At 33.1% G+C, this 21,514-nt stretch overlaps 1 protein-coding gene and 3 pseudogenes across 2 annotated transcripts; all 4 read right to left on the minus strand.

Moving 5' to 3' along the window:
• Nucleotides 1-3,940: 3,940 nt before the first annotated feature.
• On the minus strand, nt 3,941-4,484 carry LOC149533462 (dirigent protein 23-like). Its single transcript, XM_089804177.1, has one exon. The coding sequence runs from the start codon at nt 4,417-4,419 to the stop codon at nt 3,949-3,951; it is 471 nt and encodes a 156-aa protein (XP_089660303.1). The 5' UTR covers nt 4,420-4,484; the 3' UTR covers nt 3,941-3,948.
• A 2,068-nt stretch (nt 4,485-6,552) lies between these two features.
• LOC149533463 (dirigent protein 23 pseudogene) lies at nt 6,553-7,098 on the minus strand (annotated as a pseudogene).
• An 8,309-nt stretch (nt 7,099-15,407) lies between these two features.
• LOC149533464 (dirigent protein 23 pseudogene) lies at nt 15,408-16,001 on the minus strand (annotated as a pseudogene).
• Nucleotides 16,002-19,747: 3,746 nt separating this feature from the next.
• Nucleotides 19,748-20,741, minus strand: LOC149533465 (dirigent protein 23 pseudogene; annotated as a pseudogene). The gene has a single exon (XR_016356799.1). The product of XR_016356799.1 is annotated as a dirigent protein 23 pseudogene (transcript).
• Nucleotides 20,742-21,514: the final 773 nt, after the last annotated feature.

Below are 21,514 nucleotides of genomic sequence, written 5' to 3' on the forward strand. Positions count from 1 at the left end.
CTTGTTCATATTTTAGTTAAGACCAAGCAATTATCATTGTCGAGCTAGTCTATAGTCACTGAGTGCTCCTATACATGCTAAGTAAGATAGAAGTTAGTTTGCGCAAGCAACATAGAGTTAGCTCATGCCGAGTTATGAACTAAGTGTTGAGTATTCAAAAGCTAGGGGACAACAGAAGATTAGTCATGACTGAGCATTTGAGTGTTCATGTGCCAAGTGAACTAGTATTGATATATTTGTTTGGAATTGCACAAACACTGATGTAAATGATTTTTGGCCGACTTATTGCATGTTTTAATGATCAAGGAGTAATTTAAGGAGTAGATTACATATTCTAGAATGTATTATTAATCCCTATGAAAGGTGTTTAACTAATCAAAAAAATGGAAGGTTTAAGTGACAAAAGGAAGAAATTTGGATCATTTATCTTGATCTAGAACCTTCTCCAATTGGTTATATAAAGAGGATCTAAACCCTATTTTTAGTATGGTGAGTGTATATGTGACTGTGCAAGGTTTGGATGCCAAAGAAAAGCCTAAAGGTGAAACAAGGCAAAGTGACTGAGAAGAGTAGTGAAGTGAAGAAAAAAGTTATATCAAATTAGAGAAGGATCAGACAATGGAAAGAGGAGATCTATAATCAAGCATTATAGTACTAACTAAAGGATCAGGTACTGATACATCTTTTAGCATAAATAATTAGTCTAGTCTAAATCTCTTAATAGAGTGGTCCAAACATGCCTATGTAAATATCTTAACCGAGTTCTTACTTTGTTGTAAGTTTTAAAACCTTTGATCAACGTAGACTGCATAATTCTTATAGCTCTTAACAGGGTAGACTCCTCATAGGGTAGATAGTCATAAGTGATCAAAATTGTAGTTGTAATAGAAAACTTTATTGTTGCAGCAATGAAGATTTGTGGGTGTCATCCCCACCCTAGTTTTATCTTCACCTTGGAGGGTTTCTGGGTTTCCAAATCTTTGTGTTATGTGTTGATCATTTACTTTCATGTTTATGGTTGTGATAAGTGAGATTAGATCTAATATATTATTACATTATATGCTTATATGATTTATGATATTGTTTCTCAATAAGAGTTAGTGGTAAAAGATATCAGTTTGTTAATTGTTTCAAATGACAAAAGTTTAAGAGACCCTAATTCAGCCCTCCACCCCCATCCCTCTCGGTATCTTTCTTTCCCAATAGACTTCCAACATGTTACATGACAGTTGAAGAAATAAATTTTCTTGCTATGAATAATTCTAAAATTCAACAAGAAAATAATTTACATAGCATTATTATTATAAAATTAGACATATTGGATGAATTGTATTTAATGAGCCAATAGAATCATTGATGAGAACATTAAAAAAAATTTAAAATTTCATTTAAATTAAATGTCAAGCACAATTTTGTGATTTTTCCATACATATAAATGACATCTACAAATGATAACTTACCTTGTCATGTAAAAAAGATGAAATATTTTTCTTTGAAGAGTATTAAAGACAATACACCAAATACTAGAGGTAGGAAGCTATTTATCATCTCAAGCTAATTTAGATAGCTAAGGGATGAATGATTGTGTTATAGGTACTTTCTTTGTGTCCTTAAAGAAAACATGGGGCTTTAAACTATGTTTGTAGATACTTAAGGAATATAGGACAAGAGTTTGATTATTTGTTTCTTTTTTTTTATTAGATGCTAGGTTTTTTGGGATGATATGTAGACTTTGAGAGGAAAGGCATCTCATGAGTAGACACTCAGTTAGTGATTTGTGCATTTTCACAACACTTGAGATGCATTAGACATAGTCAAAGGAGTTATAGACCTTTAGAAGAAAATATATTTCTCATTTTACAAAACTTGAGAATCATTAAAGACACACCTAGAAGAGATTTAAATTTTTGGAGGAAATGTATCTCATTGTGAATGGAGGATGGAAATGCTTTTTATATCCTCTTATCTTGTACAGATGATTTTGGTTAATATAGTTAAGAGATACAATAATGGAGTCACTTTGATGTTTCTTAGGTGAGAAAGCAGGATTAGTGAAGATGCTTCATCAATGTCTCCAAAAGGGTTGGGTTCAAAATCCTTGCTTTGTGCCACTCTTGTTTGAACTAATGTAATAGGGAGGATGTTGATGTATTACATGTTTTAGTAGTTTTAGATTTACTTTAATTCAATAAACTAGTGACTGCCAGTTTATACAGCACAGCTATATAACTATAGTCATGTAAAAAAATTAGTTTTTATTTATATTGTCTATTTAATAGTAGATCTTATAAGTCAATGACATTATGTTTTAATAGTGGAACCTTGTAGATTTTTTCATCAAACCAAATGCTAGTACTGGTGATGGAGAGGGATCTCATTGAGGATATAATCACTACAACAACCCCTACATGAGAGCTAGATATAACAATGTACAATGTGGGATTTTCACCTACTATGTACTACATCAATAAGTTAGGCTAATGTGGACAGAGGGTATAGAGCTTGAGGGACTTGAATCAATGACCTAAGCTTTGACACCATGGAATCATTAACAAGATGCAAAGAGATAAATTAGAAGAACAATAATAAGTAAGAGGACAAATTTGACCTCCATCGATATGAAAAAAAGAAAAGAAGAAGAGTAATACATATAGTAAGAGTAATTTGGTCAAATGAGAAGGCGAACCCAACACTCAATGAGTGATGAAAATTTTCCTCACATGAAGCTAGGGTATGATGTCTAAATGAAATTGACACATATAATAAACAACACCTAAATGATGACTAGTCGTAGGAAGATGCGTCATACTTGTATCAATGACTAATTATAATTAAAAGCCTAATTGAAATTAAATAAACAGTTACACTAACACACATTTAATTACATCAATACACCTATAAAATATGAGTTAGTGCACAATTGTGGATTTGACTTTTTTGGCCAATTTAGACGCCTCAACAAAAATACTTGTTGATGTGACATCATATTTGATGATATAAATTTGAAAGCTTAATTATAAGTAGAGGACCACCAAGTAAAGTGCTCAAAAACATAAACAATTTAAGCTTACCACTTTAAAATTAGAGAAGCATAAAATTAAGATGCTCAACTACAAAATCATCTCCTTGACTAAAAATACTTATAAATTTATTGATAAAATAATATATATTCTAAACCATTTATCATATTTACTATTTCTCAACAAAAAAGTCACTTGCTTTGATGAGAGAATATATATATATATGATATGTAATGCAAATCTTTTCACATCTTGATGAAATATGTAATTCAAGATCCATGATATATATATTTTATGGATCTTGAATTACATATTTCATCAAGATGTGAAAAGATTTGCATTACATATCACATAATTCCTTAAAATGAAACTTGTTCCTTCTTTTCTTCTTCAAAAGTTAGACAGCTTAAACATCTTACACAAAGACTTGATTTCTAAACTAAAAGTATTGAGCACTGGCTAATATCTAGACAAAATGCACCAAAGACAAAAAATAGAGTCAAATATGATTCTTTTTCAGATTCACAAAAACATAGTGAAATTTTTTCAAAATTTTTGTTGTTTTTTATCACAAAATATATAGATCATGAAAATCAAATGATGAAAATTTCAAAAAAAATTATTGTGTTTTCATTTTTTTAAAATTTAGTCATTGGTGCAATTTGTAGGGAGGATAGCCGCGTCCAAAGCATTGAATAGTTAAAATTGACTTATTCTTCTAAACTTTATTTTTCCATTAATATATAATGTTTAAAGATGACCATCATAAACAAATACAATAGCCAAAAGGAACCCATTACCATGACCTAAACTGTTCAAACGGAGAAAGTTTCCAGCAAGACACAAATTGATGCAAATAAAGGGACATGGCAGTTACAATGTTGATGCTCCCCAAGAGAGGCTAAAGCATGAATCAGCAGAAGTAACACTAATAATAATGAAGCACAGTGACATTGTATTGGACAATTGCATTGCCAGTTTTGGGCTCGAAGGATAGTGTGTGGGCGAGGGCATATCCTCTAGCCAACCGCAATTGTCCACTCCCTCCCACAATTGGCATTTCCCTTACCTCTTGAAAAACATCGTTGTGACCCACCATGACGAGTGTGCTTCCATTGAACTCTCCACTCTGAAAAACGTAAGTGACCGCCATTAACAGTCGAGTTTCCGTTTGGCCTGCAAACGCGTATAAACCCTGAGCTCTCCCCAACAGTTCGGAGGCTGGCTCAGGCCCTTCCGTCAAAGGGTCGTCAATCACCATTACCGTTCCGAAGAAAGTGGGAGAAGATTTGGTCGATGGAGCAGACGCCGCCTCAACGGCCGTCACGTTCTGTCCCGAAACCGTGTCGTGGAAATAAAATTGCAGATTGCTTCTTTTCAACTTTCCTAATTTCAACATTGCTGCCGCCTCAGTGGGTTGTGAGGCAAATGTGATAATGCTGAGCACCACTGCCAATGAGCTTATTAACTCCATTATCATCTCCAAATGCCCGCCAGTCTTACTGCTAAAATATAGGCCAAGACTACCAACCTCCACATATAATATATCCCGTCATGTAACTTGCCTTGCGTTCTTTGTTGGTGTTTTTTAACATAACAACCGCTGCATCGAACTTTCTGTGAGTTGTATTGTCAGTTTTTTACTTCTTTTATTGTCGTCTTGTAAAATGGTTTTTCTCGCCAAACTTGCCGACACTAGTTAGGGTAAGCATTTAATATCTTTAAATGATACTTGTGTATTTGTAGGTGCGACTCAAATACAAAGAGAATATGTTTGTTGATTAGGAACTTTTTCAGTCACATGGTGGAAAGGCAGGCTACCAAATCTGTGAAAGCGTCCTCGTAGGAAAAGCTAAAATGGCAGCTTAGGATACCATTGCGGGATGGAAGATAGAATAATTTTAAGACGTGTATTCAAAAGCATTGACAAGGCACATGAACTTTCTTTTTTTGAGAGAATCCCATGATTGCTTTTGAAACAAAATAAATTTATTGAAAAGGAAAGAGGAACTTTCTCTACTAGTAGAAATGTATGCAAAATGTAGTTAAAGGACAGTATGCATACAACAGCGATGATAGAGATTGAATCATCTAGTTAAAGAAGCATAACAGCTATGCTTTGAGTAATCGTGATTTCTATTATGAAGACTATGGGTGCTGTCCAGACAAAATGTATCAAAGATAGAAAAAAAAGTCAAACATGATTCTTTTTTAGATTCATGAAAATATAGCGAAATTTTCTCGAAATTTTTGTTGTTTTCGATCACAAAATATTTCTGGAACTACATTAATTTACTACAGATTCTATTCCAACAATTTTTTGATATAAGTTTCATAACTAGTTTAAGATTTCACATCAAATTGACTAACATTGATGCCTTGATATTTCATTGCCACTTAAGGCCATAATTTGGCGCACCATGATCCTACACATAACCCTTTGATGAGTCTCTAACTACTATATCTTCCAACTGCATTCATCTAAATGAAATTCAATAAGTAGACATATAGTTCTAGTACCACAACAATTGCATGTAAGACATTTTCAGCTAGGGCTACGTGAACAAACTCACCGCTGGATGCAAGTGTTAGATGTATGAAGTCCAATCATGATTATGTTTATAATTGACATAATCAATCCTTTTAGTTGTAATAGTAAAACTCTTGGTCTTCCATATTCCATAAACTGTACACTATTTATATATTGATGGACATTGCAATTGTATTGTACTATGAGAGATTAATAAAACCAAGAATCCTAGGTTGAAGAGTAGATGTATCCCGTTTACATGTGAGCCACTATAAAATTTATTGTCTTTTGTGTCTCTGTGTTTTATGCGAATGTTTCTTGTAATTTTTCTTGTTATTTTTATTTTCACTTTTCTTTTTAAATTTGTAATCAACAAGAGATCACATCCAAGCATCAACAATTAAGTATTGTCCCTACTCATTGTAGCTTAATCTGTATATTTTTTATTTTTCAGTCTTGCACTCTCTCATCCCGATGATGGATCACAGAGTGTAATCCAAAACGTTGATGATAAAAAAATACACACAATCGAATCCAGAAATAAACTAGCTCACATCAAATGCATTGTGGAAATCTAATACTATTTTAATAATTAATATAGTTGCCTCGACATTAAACAAAATTATTGACCTCAAATAGACATGTACGATCTCTCAGATTCAACCCATTGTCTTCTCTATTTAAAAGCAAATGGGCTTCTTTCTTGATCAAACCATACATTGTATACAAAACACAAAGATATAAAAATACCTTCGAATGCTTACAATTCTTTCAAATCAAACTATGCAAAAAGAGAAACAGAATAACCCATCATTACTAAAGTTACAATGGATGAACATATCTCTAGTGCAAGCGAGAGGAAATGCACCCTAGAATCTAGATGTAGACATGTAATTCAATTATGACTATTTAACACTTTTAACCTAAGAATCAAACCTTAATATGAAATGTTAAAACCGTTCGTACAATGACATACAAAACTCTTGATACAACTATATAATGCTAGTGATGAAGCACGGTGACATTGTAATGGGCGAGTGCATTGCCAGTGTGGGGGTCGAAGGAGAGTGTGCGAGCGATGACAAACCCTCTAGCCAGCCTGAATCTCCCACTCCCTCCTACAATTGGCATCTCCCTTACCTCATCAAACACAGCGCTGTGGCCCACCACGGCCAGTGTGCTTCCCTTAAATTCCCCACGCTGAAAAACGTATGTGACCGCCATTAACAGCTCAAGATCCTCTTGACTGGACAGGGCGTACAGACCCTGAGCTCTGCCCAACGATTTGGAGGTGGGCTCGGGGCCTTCCGTCAAGTGGTCGTCAATCACAACTACTGATCCGAAGTAAGTGCGCGAAGTATTCGTTGACGGAGCAGACGCCACCTGAACGGCCGTCACGTTCTTTCCTGAAACTCTCTCATGGAAATAGAAATGCAACTTGCTTACCTTTTCTTTCCCTATTTTCAACTTCGCTGCTGCCGTCTCAGTGGGTTGTGAGGCAAAGATGATTAGCACTGCAAATGCCAGACAACGTCGATGAAGCTCCATTTTGTGGTATTCAAAGATAGGCCAAACATGCATTATAAATCTGCATTATTAGTTCCCTTTTGTTTTTTGTTTTTGCTTTTTAATGCTGATTCGCACTATTCTTGCTCTCTATGACCACTCACCACTAGATATTAGAGATTAAATGTTTGTATTAAATAATTGTGTCCGTCTTCAGGCATTTTTATTTCAAAGGTGTCAACTTTTCTGCCAACTTGTATAAATTTGGAGTTTTGAAGGCGGAGCTCGGATGCTTTCCAGACGGACAGTTTTGTTTTGCTTCGTAGCCGCCCTCTACACTTATAACCTCATTGCCAATCATCAATGATCATATTTTATATATCAAGGGTCCGTTTGGTTGCAGCATATAAAATGAGAATAGGAGTGTATATTGGGAATGTGAATCGCTGTTTCAATAACAGTTTTTTTTGTAATGGATATGAGCTCGTTTTAGGGGTAAAATGGGAATATGTATTCTTATTCCCTATTCCAATTGACGCACCAAATGAAAAATAGAAAACACATTTCTAATTTCCTATTCCTATTCCAGCAACGAGATCTTGCTCCTCCTCCTTGTTTCTGTTTCTCTTATGAACCGTTTCTTGATCCTTTTCTTATTGAAGAACTCTGCAACTTTATCTTTTTATAATTCATAACATTTATTAAAAAATTAGAATATTTAGATTTGAATTATTAATAGTATTTTTACGGTGTTATTAGTTTATAAGATATATTTTATTTTAAATATTTAAAAAAATCATAAAATTGTATCTTTTGTACATACATTATTAGGTAACTTAACATTTTTTAGATATTTAAAATTTAAAAACTTATTTATTATTACAGTTAACAATTATACTATTGCAGATATTTATATCCATGTATATGTATTTATGTGCGACTATTTATATATGTATCTACATGTGCATGTGTGTTGAAATATGCAAGTAAAATTCGTGATAACATCTCATTATACATTTCCCTCCTTAAATAACCATTAATAGTATTGGTGTACTTAAGCATAGACGTTCAAGATTTTCAAGGTATTTTCTTTATAAAACCTTGTATATCACATCATATTCTTAAGTTGCAATTCATTTCAATTCCAAAAAGGGATAAATTAAAAAGTGGTTGAATTGTATTTGACTTGGTACATAAATAGCATGAAGTGAGAAATAAAAAATCTCGTAATTGAAACGACTCAAAAGTCAACCATAGAACCAAATGAATAGTTTTCATACATCCACTTGTCATGTAAATTGTCAAAGAACAAGGTTGGCTCAAAACACTTCTAGACTACTTATTAAGCCTTTCTATTTTAATGGTCCAAAAAAATGGTATCATCTTTCCTCATCTTTCCTCCACTGCAATTGACAAAAATGACTTAAGTTTCAAATCAAAAATATTTTAGGCAACAGTGCAACAAGGTCTATGGAAGGAACTCTAACTAATATAAGATAAAAATTTGCATATTAAAATCTTGAAATTTTTGTTCTTGTAAACAATTATTTCCTCCACATTCAAAAATATTAATTGTGTAGTACTAAAATTCTTAACTTGTAGTTGTTTATGATCTATAATAATTGTTTTTTTTTTTTCTCAATGATTTTTCATTATAGTAGAAGGTGTAGTGAACTGATTATTGATGGTGTATTCTATATTATTTATAAAATGGTCACAAATATATTATTTGAATGAGGGTTCTAAAAAATTTGTACATATAGGAACCATGATCCATATTTTGTAAATAATATATAGATCTTATAACTCTCTAATGACCATAACATGTGGAGAAACTCTCTTGAATTTCCATCAATCAAATGTAAAATTAAATAAATAGAGATAATACTATAAAAAATTCCAAGAATGAAAGTTTAGACACCTAAATCTTATTACACAACTAAATAATCTTATTTAGTTCTCTCCTAATGCATTATTGATTAAATATTTAATATTGAATTAGTTTATGTCATTCCCTAGTTAATTAACCTAATTAATTAACTATATTCTAATTAATAAATCAATATAACTTGACCAATAGTATAATTATTAACTAAATCCCCCTTCCTCTATTAAATTAAATAATTATACAAAACCTATTTAATTTAATTCCCAAAATTCCCTTTTGATTAAAGAATACCCTTTAACCAATCCTCTAATCCTAGCCTAACCCTCAACCCAATCTTTACCTCCTGGTTCAAACTCAATCCATCTCATTCACCCATGCTAAGCCCATTTATTTAAATAATTAAATATTGTTAGTTAACTGACCCACTTGCATTCTCCTAACTTTTCCACTTGCATCTTAATCACTCTATAATTCAAACCTGCTCATTTGCACAACTTTAGATATGAGGATTAAGAAATCCTAACACAAAGCCAAGTCACCTCTTTCACATCCTCACACTCCTCAACAAAATGCATTTATGTCAACCTTAAATTCTCTTAAAACCTTCTTACACACTCTATCCACATCTTACACACTTTTCCCATTCACATCCCCCAAAATTATCACACCACCCCCCCCCCCCCCCACAACCACAACTCTCCCCAAAAAAGCCATGATTCTCTCACATGCATTCTTCTTGTGACACTTATCATAAGACTATGCATTTGAGAAAACACTTGTATCCATGTGCAAAATTTTCCTCACATCTTGGCTACTCTTAAGAATATTCCAAGTTTGATTCTTGACTATTCATTTCGTCCTCTTCATTCTTATAAATTAAACCCTCTCCCTTTCACAATTCATCCTAGTTTTTATGCATTATTATCATGCCCTTTTGCATCCAAGAAATAGCCAAAGATCCTCACTAAACCAAAATCCATCCACAACTCCATCGCTTGAAATCACTCATCCTCCATCCTTAACGAAACTTCATCCATTCAAGCATGACACATACCTCTATCTCAGATGAATAATCTACACTTTGAGTCATTAAAGGAGTAAGCTTTGCATCATTTCTTTAGTTATTTGGTTGTATTTATCTGTATTTTCACATTTTTAGCTCAAATATATTATTTTGAGTCTTTTTTTACTCATTCAAGTCTTTTAAACACTACTTTTTGTTGTTTACATTTTGGCACACTTGGTGAGACCCACTTTAAGAGTCATCCTACTATCCATATTTCGTTTATTTTGTTTACAAAACTGTGTAGGGTGGAATATGAAGCAAGGGAATAGAGATAAATTCATCACATATCCCAACACCTCAAGAGGAGGGGGTCAAGGAGAAGGATTAGTTCTAATCAACCCCCAAGGTTATTAGATATCTTAGCAGGCCAATGTAATCTAACGACAGAAAAGCACTCACATGAGCCAAGATCTAATGGTTATGGAGATAGATGAAATAATGTCCAAATCCTTGAGATCCTAATAGGTATAAAATTGAATCACTTATAAATCTAAGAAAAAGTATGAAATAATAAATCTGGAATGTAAATTGTTGATTGGAAAATGAAAATAAGGTACTTGCACTAAGAGGTGAAGAATCAAGGGTTCTATATTTCTGCCCACTATACTACACCAATCATAAAACAAATTTAGTTTTTGAACCTAAAACTATCAAATACATGTGAATCCCAAAAATATTTTGCCTCTATGGTAGGATTGACCTAGAGTTAGAATTAGGGTAACATTGTGTTCCTGGTCAATTGTGTCCGATCGCAAAATAGTTTCTAAGCCTCCAAAGTTATGCCAAAAGGGATATCTAAATTTGTACTCTATTCCATCTTCTAAGATCTATTGATATCTTAAAAATGAGGTTTTTTTGGGTGGTTATGTAAGGGTTTTACTTATTCAACCACCCATTTGGGTGATTTCCATCTTCATAGATAGTCATTGAATCAATAGTGATTTGTGTGATGCTTGTGTATAATCTTTGAATGTACAATGCCAAGATCTAAACCCTAGTGCATAAAGATTGATATAAATGATGATGAAGTAACAATGCATAGAGTTGAGGATAACCAAAGAAAGCATACTAATCCCCCAAGAGTAAAGTACTTATAATCCTTATTTTCAATAAGAAAACTAGACCCAATATGAAACCTATGCTTTCTACTAAAATACCTCTTTCTTTGTTGAAGCTCATTTCTATCTTCATATATTTCTTGAGCTATTTTGCACAATGTTTTACTATAGCATCTCTAATAGCTTCTCATTTAGGAGGACAACTTGACAAATAGAGATCCGCATGAATTAACTTATCCACTCCATGGATGATACTATAAAAATTTGTACTAAGCATTCCTCCTATAGTAGGACAAGCTCCAATAGAAATTACATATGTTGGTTTTGACATTTCTTCATATAATCTCACTAAAGAAGGAGCCATTAGATCATGGTAACAATATCAATTAATATAAGTAGGTCGACTTACCTAGTTGAGCTATAGCTCTTCATAGTTTAGTCTTAAAGATATACTAATAAAATATATCACTTTTTGTCAAGATGATATTTGATTTTATCATTCTTAAGGCCATATTTTTTATATGTCTAATTATGCCTATAATTTAGGTATGAATCATTATAGAACCTACTTAACACAATGGTTAGAGTATCACTTTCATACGACAAGTCATTGGTTCAAATACAATAGTAGGTGAAACATGTTTTATATGATTGAGTAATAAATCGCAACAAATAAATTTTACTCTATTTTGAATAAAAGATATTCATTTCTATAAATAATGATAATGAAACCATTTTGAGATCATTATCGAAGTTGAACTTTACAACGAAAGAGATTATTAAGTAAAGTGAAGTTAGAACACTAAAATGATTATTGACTGATCAACTCATTATAGAGCATTTGTGTTTTTTTAGGTTTTTTTTGCTAGCATTAGAAATTAGAATCAATATCATATTTATTATTTATGAGAAACAATCCTTTTATTTTTGGGGTTTCCACAATTGTTAAAAAGAAGGTAGGGCATATTGCTCAGATAATTGACCCAGTACTAGATGTATCTTTCCCTCCAGGTAATAAGCATAAAATTTACAATTCTTTGATAGTAAAAGATAATGATACAATTGGTGAACCAAAAAGTGTGACTTTTGAGGTACAACCATTATTAGGAAATAATAAAGCTAAAGATTTCTCTATGAGTGTTATACACTGCTTGTTGAGAAGAATGAAAGTAATTGATATTGGAGGGTCACTTAGTGTTCCAATTGGTGAAACTACTCTTGGAAGAATTTTTAATATTCTTGGGGAACCCATTGATAACTTAGGTCTTGTAGATGCTCTCACAACATGTCCTATCCATAGATCTGCTCCTACCTTTACACTGTTGGATACCAAAATTTTAATATTTGAAACAAGCATTATCGTGGTCGATCTTTTGGCTTCTTATCACCATGGGGGGAAAATTGGGTCATTTGGAGGAGTTAAAGTGGGTAAAACAATGTTTATTGTGGAATTAATCAATAAAATTGCTAAGGCTCATGGAGGGGTTTATGTGTTTGGTGTAGTAGGAGAACGTACTTGTGAAGGAAATGATCTTTATAAGTAAATGGAAGAATAAGTAGTCATTAATTAGAAGCGAAATATATCTAAATCCAGATTGTCTCTAGTTTATGGTCAGATGAATGAACCACCATGAGCTCATATGAGAGTAGGTTTAACTGCTTTAACGATGGCTAAATATTTTTAAGATGTCAATAAACAATATGTACTTCAATTTAGTGATAATATCTTCCATTTTCTCCAAGCAGGATCAGAGGTATCCACGTTATTAGGAAGAATTCCTTCCTTAGTGGGTTGTGAGCAAACTCTTAGTATGAAAAAGGGTTCTTTACAAGAGAGAATAACTTCTACAAAAGAAATATCTATAACCTCCATTAAAGTTCTTTATGTACCTACAGATGACTTGACTAATCCCAATGCTACAATATTTGCACATTTAGATGCTACTGCAATATTATCAAGTGGATTAGTTGCTAAGGGCATCTATCTAGAGGTAGATTGACTAGATTCCACATCAACTATGCTCCAACCTTCAAGCGTAGGTTAAGAAAATTATGAAACTATAGAAGGAATTAAACAAACTTTGCAATGTTAGAAGGAAATTCAAGATATTATATCTATTTTCGAATTAGACAAATTATTAGAAGACGATTGTTTAATCATGGTAAGATCAAGAGAAATTGAATGGTTTTTGTCACAAACATTTTGTAGCAGAGGTATTCACCAACTTCCTTGGTAAAAATGTGAGGCTAATAGAGATGATTAGAGATTTTTAAATGATCCTTTTAGAGAATTAGATGGTCCACCCAAAAAGTCTTTTATTTGGTAGGTGAAGCTACCACAAAGGATATGAACTTAAAGAAATTTAAAGAAAAAAAATGATCCTAAATTTTTTGTGTACTCACTCCTAATAGAGTTTTTTGGGATTCATAAGTTCAAGAAATTATACTGACTACCAATAGTGGTCAAACGGGTGTATTACCTAACCATATTGTAATTGTAACAACTTTGGATATAACTCATGAAAATATGACTCAATGACCAGTGGTCCACTATGACTTTGATTCAGGAAAAAAAAAAAAAAAAAAAAAAGAAACCTAAATCTTTGTGTACTCACTCCCAATCAAGTTGTTTTGGATTCACATGTTTAAGAAATAATATTGACTACCAATAGTGGTCAAATGGGTGTATTACCCAATCATATTGCAATTGTAACAACTTTGGATAAATGAGCCATGAAAATATGACTTAATGCCCAATGGTCCATCAATGTCTTAAAAAGGATTGGGTTCAAAATTCTTGCATTGTTCCACTCTTGTTTGAACTAATGTAATAGGGAGGATGTTGTTGTATTACATGTTTTAGTAGTTTTAGATTTTCTTTAATTCATTAAACTAGTGATAGTCCGTTTATATAATGTAGTTTTATAACTGTTCTCATGTAAAATATTTCATTTTTATTCATAATGCCTATTTACTAGTATATTTTATGAATCAATAAGATAATTTTTTTCATGGTTGAACATTGTAGATTTTGTCATCACACCAAAAGCATGTATTGGTGGTGGAGAGGGATCTCATTGGGGATATAGTTTCTACACCAACAACACCCCCCTTCCCACCCTCACACCCACCCCCATGATAGAGCCAAATACAACCACATACCATGTGGGATTCCCACCCACTATATTACTATGTCAAAAAGTTGAGCTTATGGGGATGAAGGGTATAAGGCTTGAGGGACTTGAATTGATGACCTGTGCTTTGACACCATGAAATAATTAACAAGATCTAAAGAGATAAATTATTTGACCAAAATAACGAATAAGAGTACCAAAATCAACCTTCCATAGATATTAAAAAAGAAAAGACAAACAACAATACATATAGCAAGAGCGATTGGATCGAATGAGAAAGTGAACCCAATACTTAATGAGTGGTGGCAAGTTTTCTCTCATGAAGCCAGGGTATGTTGTCTAAATGAAATCAACAAATCCAATAAGCAACTCCTAAATGATGACTAGTTGTACAAACAAGTGTCACACATGTAGGAATGACTAATTAAGATTAAAAGCCCAGGTATATTAATTAAATTCTTACACTAACACACATTTAATTAAATGAGCACACCTATAAAGCATGAGTTAGTGCACAAGTATCATGTATCTAACATTTTTGGCCAATTTGAACACCTCAACAAAAAAAAAATGTTGACGTGACATCATATTTGATGATATAGATTTGAAACCTTAATCATAAGTAAAGGATCACCAAGTAAAGTGATACAAAAACATAAATGATTTGAACTTGCCATTTCAAAATTAGAAAATCATAAAATTAAGATGCTCAACTACTAAATCATCTCCCTAACTATGAATACTTTTACAAAACTTACAATAAAAGTAATATATATTCTAAACCATTCATTATATTTAACATTTCTTAACATAAAGTTATTTGATTTGATGACAAAATCATTATACAATATACACCTTGAAGTACATCTTTCATGTAGATGTGAGAAGATTTGTGTTATGGGCCACATAACCTCTAAAAGTGAACCCTATTCTTTAATTTTCCCCTCAAAACACAAATAACTTAAACATCACACACTAAGACTTGATCCTTGAGTTGATAAATAGTCATTAAATTTGACTTATTTTCTAAACTTAATTTTTCCATTAATATGTAATATTTAAAAGTGGTTGTCAAAAACAAATACAATAGACAAAAGAAACCCATTATCATCAACTAAAACGCTGATAAGTTTCCTTCAACACACAAATAGATGCAAATGCATGCTACCTAACAGATGCTAGAGTGTCAATCAACACAAGTAATACTAATAATAATGAAGGACAATGACATTGCAGTGGATGATTGCATTGTCAGTGTTGGGATCGAGGGAAAATGTGTGGGCGAGGGCATATCCTCTAGCCATCTTGAAATTCCCACTCCTTCCCACAATTGGCATCTCCCTCACATCTTTAGAAACATTGTTGTGACCCACAATGACGAGTTTGCTTCCCTTAAATTCCACACTTTGAAAAACATACGTGATCGATATTAACAGTTTAGTTTCTACTTGGCTAGCAAAAGCGTATAAAACCTGAGCTCTCCCCCAACAGTTTGGAGGTGGGCTTAGATCCTTTCATCAAGAGGTCTTCAATCACCATTACTGTTCCAAAAAAAGTGGACGAAGATTTGGTCGATGGAGTAGACTCCACCTCAATCGAATGACTGAAACATCACACACTAAGATTTGAATTCTAAACCAAAAATGTTAAATAATCAAAATTGAGCTATTTGTTCCAAACTTAATTTTTTCCTCCCTTATATGATTTTAAAGATAGCACCTCTCAACGACCATGACGTTTTGTCTCGAAACCGTGTCGAGGAAATAGAATTGCAAATTGCTTCTTTTTAACTTTCCTAATTTCAGTCACATGGGATGGGCAGGTGGAAAGCCAGGCTACCAAATCTCTGACAGCGTATTCAAAAGCATTGACAGGGCACGTGAACTTTTTTTAATTTTTTTTTGACAGGATCCCATTATTGCTGGTTGAACGAAAATAAATTTATTGAAAAGGTTGTAAAATCTTCCAACCAAATGCAATTGGCAAGCGTAAAACCAGACTGTACATCCTTTGCCGACTCCCCCCAGCCTGTACCAATTAGGAGATTTGGAACATGATATAGATCTACTCAAGCTGCATTAAGGAAAGAAGAATTTTCTCTACTAGTAGAAATGTATGCAAATTGTAGTTAAAGGACATTATGCTCTCAATAGTGATGATGCAGATTGAATCATCTAGTTAAAGATCGCGACTTCCATTATGGGGAGTATTATGCATATTAGAGAGGACATGTGACATGAGTAGATTGGGTGTTAGCAAAGGCATTGAGCTAACCACCACCATTACTATAAGTAATGTTGATAGTAAAGACTTATATATTTATAGTGATGTTTAATAGTTAAGACTGACATTTGAATTTACATTGGATATGTATAAAGAACACACATTAATTTTAAGTTACTGTAATGGTTTCAACATTTAGAAATAAGACATTTATAGTTTATACAATTTTTAAAATTTTTTTGGGATTAAAAAAGGGAGTTTATTTGATATTAATTTTTTGAGTGCTTAATATGTAAAGGTAAAATGATCATTCTAGAAATCAAATGTACTTCAAAATGATGTAAAAATGTAGAGTTAAACTGAACATACATGTCAATTTGTTCATATTTTTATTGTCTTGGATGTTTCCATTAGTTAAGAGATCAAACAAACAAGTCAAATCAAGCAGATCACAGAGTCTCATTACATGAATGAAAATCTTAGAGGAATGTAGTGTATAAGGGGGATTCAATCAAAAAAGGGGAAAACATGACCAACAAGGGGAAAAAACATGATGACAGATGCAAAGAAGACACAATTAATGAGAACGAGAAGGCGCCATTGACTCTACACTATCACATACTTCTTGCAAAAATCTGTGGTCTACAAAAAGACCAATATATTTAGAGGGTCTAAAAGTTTTAAAAAGAGGAAGGATCGACATATAGAAAAGAAATCATAGATGACACCTTCTATAAATCACAGCTCAACATAAATATTGTTATATTGCTATTAGGATTTAACTGTGTAGTTTTTTAGTCAAATTTGTTGACTCGTGTATCATGCATAGTGATTGACACATGAATCCATCTCTCATGAGAATAAATGGAACACTTAGCCTAAGATCTAATGAGTGCTAAGTGTTCCATTTATTCTTACAAGAGATAGATTCATTTGTGAATCACTACTCATGATACATGGGTTAATGTGTTTTACTAAAAAACTACACAGTTAAATCCTGATAGCAATATCACAAATTGACTTGTTGTGGAAAATACTTCCTTCTCATCAATTGATGAGCTTAAGGGGCTTTCTAATGAATGGTTCATAAGGCACAACACTTGGTGAAGGTTTTGCAAATGAGGTTTCAAGTAAAGTGGGTTTAACCATGAAGGAAACTTCATAGTTAAGCGCACTGAAGATGGACTAGTACTAGGATGGGTGACCTCCCAGGAAGTCTCGATGCTTCACCTCTGCAAGCATCACCTAGATCCAATGAATGCTAAGTGTTTCATTTATTCTCATGAGAAATGGATTCATGTGTCAATCACTACTCATGTTACATGGTTCAATGAGTTCGACTCTAAAACTACACAATGAAATATTGATATCAATATCACAATTTGACTTGTGGAAAATAACTCCTACTTATCAACATAAAAATATCAAATGATTCATTTAGAATTGTATATCACCATTAGTAGTCTCCAAGTCTCTAGATGTGGCTAAGTCACCAAATGTAGCATGCCCTTTTACGAGGTTAGGTGAACAAAAACTAAATTAGGCCAATTATTCATGTATCTTAATATTCGACGTTTGACTAGTCTCTAACTATTATATATTGCCACTACATCCATCTAAATGCAATTCAATAGGTACACAGATAGTTCTAGTAACACAACAATATGCATGTAAGATATTTTCACCTAGGGCTATGTGAGCAAACTCACCATTAGATGCAATAACTCATATCCAAGCATGAACAACAATTAATATGATTGTCTTGGCACTAAACAAATTTATCTACCTCAAATATACATGTACAATCTCTCATATGCAACACATTGTCTTCTCTATTAAAGAAAAATGGACTTCTTTCTTGATCAAATCATGCACTTTATACAAACTAATAAAAAACACAAAGATAGAAAAATATTTTTGAATGATTAAAATTCTCTCAAATTAAACTACACAAAAAGAGACAGAATAACCCATCATTACTAAAGTTACAATAGATGAACATATTTATAGTCCTAAAAATGTTGAAATTTGGTGATATCAAAATTAGTCCTTCATCATCTTAAAAAGTTAGTGTTCTCATCCATCCACATTCAAGTTCCTTGTTAGTAGAATTTAATTATCAATTATCACTCTCACAATCTTCATAAAGAGGAGATGACTATTCCTAATATATTTAATATTAAAGCATTAGTAATTGTGATGACTTGTTAGTGTTGATGATAAGTAGTGAAAATTGAACAAAATTTATTCATTTGATTTGAAGATCAACAAAACATGTGTTGCACATCAACAAACTAATAAAACATGGCATAGAGTATAACTTTCTAGGAAGACATCTTAGACACAAGAATAAAAAAACATGCTAATGAAATATCATGTTTGATAACGTAGATCTGATATCTTAACTATAACCAACAAACATGTCAAATAAATTACTATATGAAATTGAAAAAATTAAAATTACCATGAATTATCTTAAGAAACATAAAATTAAGATGCTCAACTCTATACTTTTTAACGACATCAAATCTTATTGTGATATTGCTATTAGGATTTAACTGTGTGATTTTGAGTCAAACTCATTGACCCATGTTTAATGAGTAGTGATTCAACATGAATCCATCTCTCATGAGAATAAATGGAACACTTAGCACTCATTGGATCTAGGTGATGCTCACAAGGGTGAAACATGGGTCAATGAGTTTTACTCAAAATCACATAGTTAAATCCTAATAGCATCACCTAAATCCAATGAGTGCTAAGTGTTCCATTTATTCTCATGAGAGGTGGATTCATGTTGAATCACTACCCATAAAACATAGGTCAATGAGTTTGACTCAAAATCACATAGTTAAATCCTGATAACAATATCACACTATATCAAATCTCTTTCTCTGTCTTCTTATGCTCTTTACTAACCATCCTAATAACAATAGTGCACACAATATTCAACGAATTGAATCTCCAAAACAAAAAGTTATCAAGACCTCTTAAATCTACAAACAAAATAATACATTCTAAACCATTCATAATACGTTTACCCTTTTAACTTCCCCTAATCTACAAACAAAATAACACATTCTAAACCATTCATAATACGTTTACCCTTTTAACTTCACCCAATCTACAAACAAAATAACACATTCTAAACCATTCATTATAAGTCTACCCTTTTAACTTCCCCTGATCTATAACTTGCTTATGGACAAAAGCATCTTGGAAGAAGATCTGCATTACGGGCCACACAATCCCTAACGAGCATACTATTTCCTGTCCTTTGAAGAACGAATGCAAGACACAAAAAGTACCCATTACCATCACCTAAGACAAAGTTAATCTCTTGATATTTCCTTTAACACACAAATTGATGCAAATAAAGAGACATGACGCTTACAATTTTCATGTTCCCCAATGATGAATACAACATCCATGGAGGATATTGATGTACTAATAATGAAGAACAGTGACATTGTAATGGACAATTGCATTCTTAGAGGTAAGGTCAATGGAATGTGTTTGAGCGAGAGCATATCCTCTAGCCATCCTGAATTTCCCACTTCCTCCCACAATCGGCATCTCCCTTACCTCATCCAAGACAGCATTATGACCCACAACGGACAGTGTGCTTCCATTAAATTCTCCACTCTGTAAGACGTAAGTGACCGCCATTAACAGCTGAAAATCCTCTTGACTGGCCAGAGTATAGAGACCCTGGGCTCTGCCCACCAATTTGGAGGTGGGTTCGGGACCCTCCGTCAGGAGATCGTCAATGACAACTACTGATCCGAAGAAAGAGGGCGAAGACTTGGTGGATGGGGCGTGGGCGACCTCCACGGCCGTCACATTCTCTCCTGATACTTTGTCATGGAAATAGAAATGCAAGTTGCTTACTTTTTCCTTTCCTACTCTCAATTTCGCAGCCGTCTCGGTCGTTTGAGAGGCAAAAACGATGATTGTGAGCAGCAATGAAAATGCCCAAAACTTTGAATGCAAACCCATCTTCTCCAAATGCCAGAGATGTGAACAATTGGGTACCGTATGAACAGAGGCGTCAAACGTTGCTTTTATATTTGGGTCTGAACAAACCCAAATATAAAAGCAACGATTAATCTATGCAAACAATGGGAGACCAAATGATGTGGAGGCTGATACTTCTTCAACAAGGCAGTGGAAAAAAACATGACTTTAATCATTTGTTTTGTCCCAAAAGCATCAAATATCTGACGTACAGCGGAGCTTGGAGTTTAAAATTAGTTGTATGATTGAATTTGAAAAAAAATAGCCATCTGTGTGTTAGGTAATGGCTTTTTGTTTCTTCTCGTGGGATCTTTCGTTGATTTTTCGAACAACTGTATTTGCTTTTGAGGATCACGCACTCCACGAGGAGTTCTGACTTGCCACAAAAGTTTTGTGAGGCAATTAAGGGATCAATAGGCAATCAGGCTCTTATTCGTTTTTAGTCCCACCTAGCATAGGTAGGGGAGAGGACCAAGTAGTTGAACACCCTAACTTCACGCTTATCAAAATCTTACGTAAAAATTTCAAATCGCTCTCAATTTTTTACAGTAGCTTACTTGGCGAGTCGCCTACTTATAACTAAGGTTTCAAGTCCACGTCACCTGTTATAATGCCACATCAGCATGCTTTTTGCCAAGTTGTCCAAAACAGGCCAAAAAAAAAGTGAGACCAATAATAGCACATAAAGAGTACCCATAGTTGAACAGCTCATGTGGCATCACATCATTGGTTACTTTTTAAAACAAAGGGTACATTTTCATTCAATTTTGGGTAATCATCATTGTACTAACAACTTTAAAGTCACAAGTATTGGTACAATTTTTTCAAAAAAATTGGACATTAAGTGAACAATTACTATCACAACAATTGGAATCCGTTCAACTATTGGGTCCTCTCCCCTAGAGACTATAGTTTTCGATTAACTTTTTTCAATTTATTCACTTCTTGAAATTTCCCTGTAAGTCTTTTATTCTATGCTTAATGAAATTTTTTCTATTAAATTTTATTTTTCCACATTTATATCTTTTCCCTAATTGATTGTTTGGGATTTTTCAGGCAATTTTATTATTTT

The sequence above is a fragment of the Cupressus sempervirens genome, chromosome 10, assembly GCF_028749045.1.
Source record: "Cupressus sempervirens isolate cs-2001-9-10 chromosome 10, ASM2874904v1, whole genome shotgun sequence".
NCBI lineage: Eukaryota > Viridiplantae > Streptophyta > Pinopsida > Cupressales > Cupressaceae > Cupressus > Cupressus sempervirens.

Bases quoted from the DNA above. Each gene is read 5' to 3' on its own strand.
- LOC149533462 (XM_089804177.1), bottom strand. From the start codon at position 4,419: ATGTTGAAATTAGGAAAGTTGAAAAGAAGCAATCTGCAATTTTATTTC.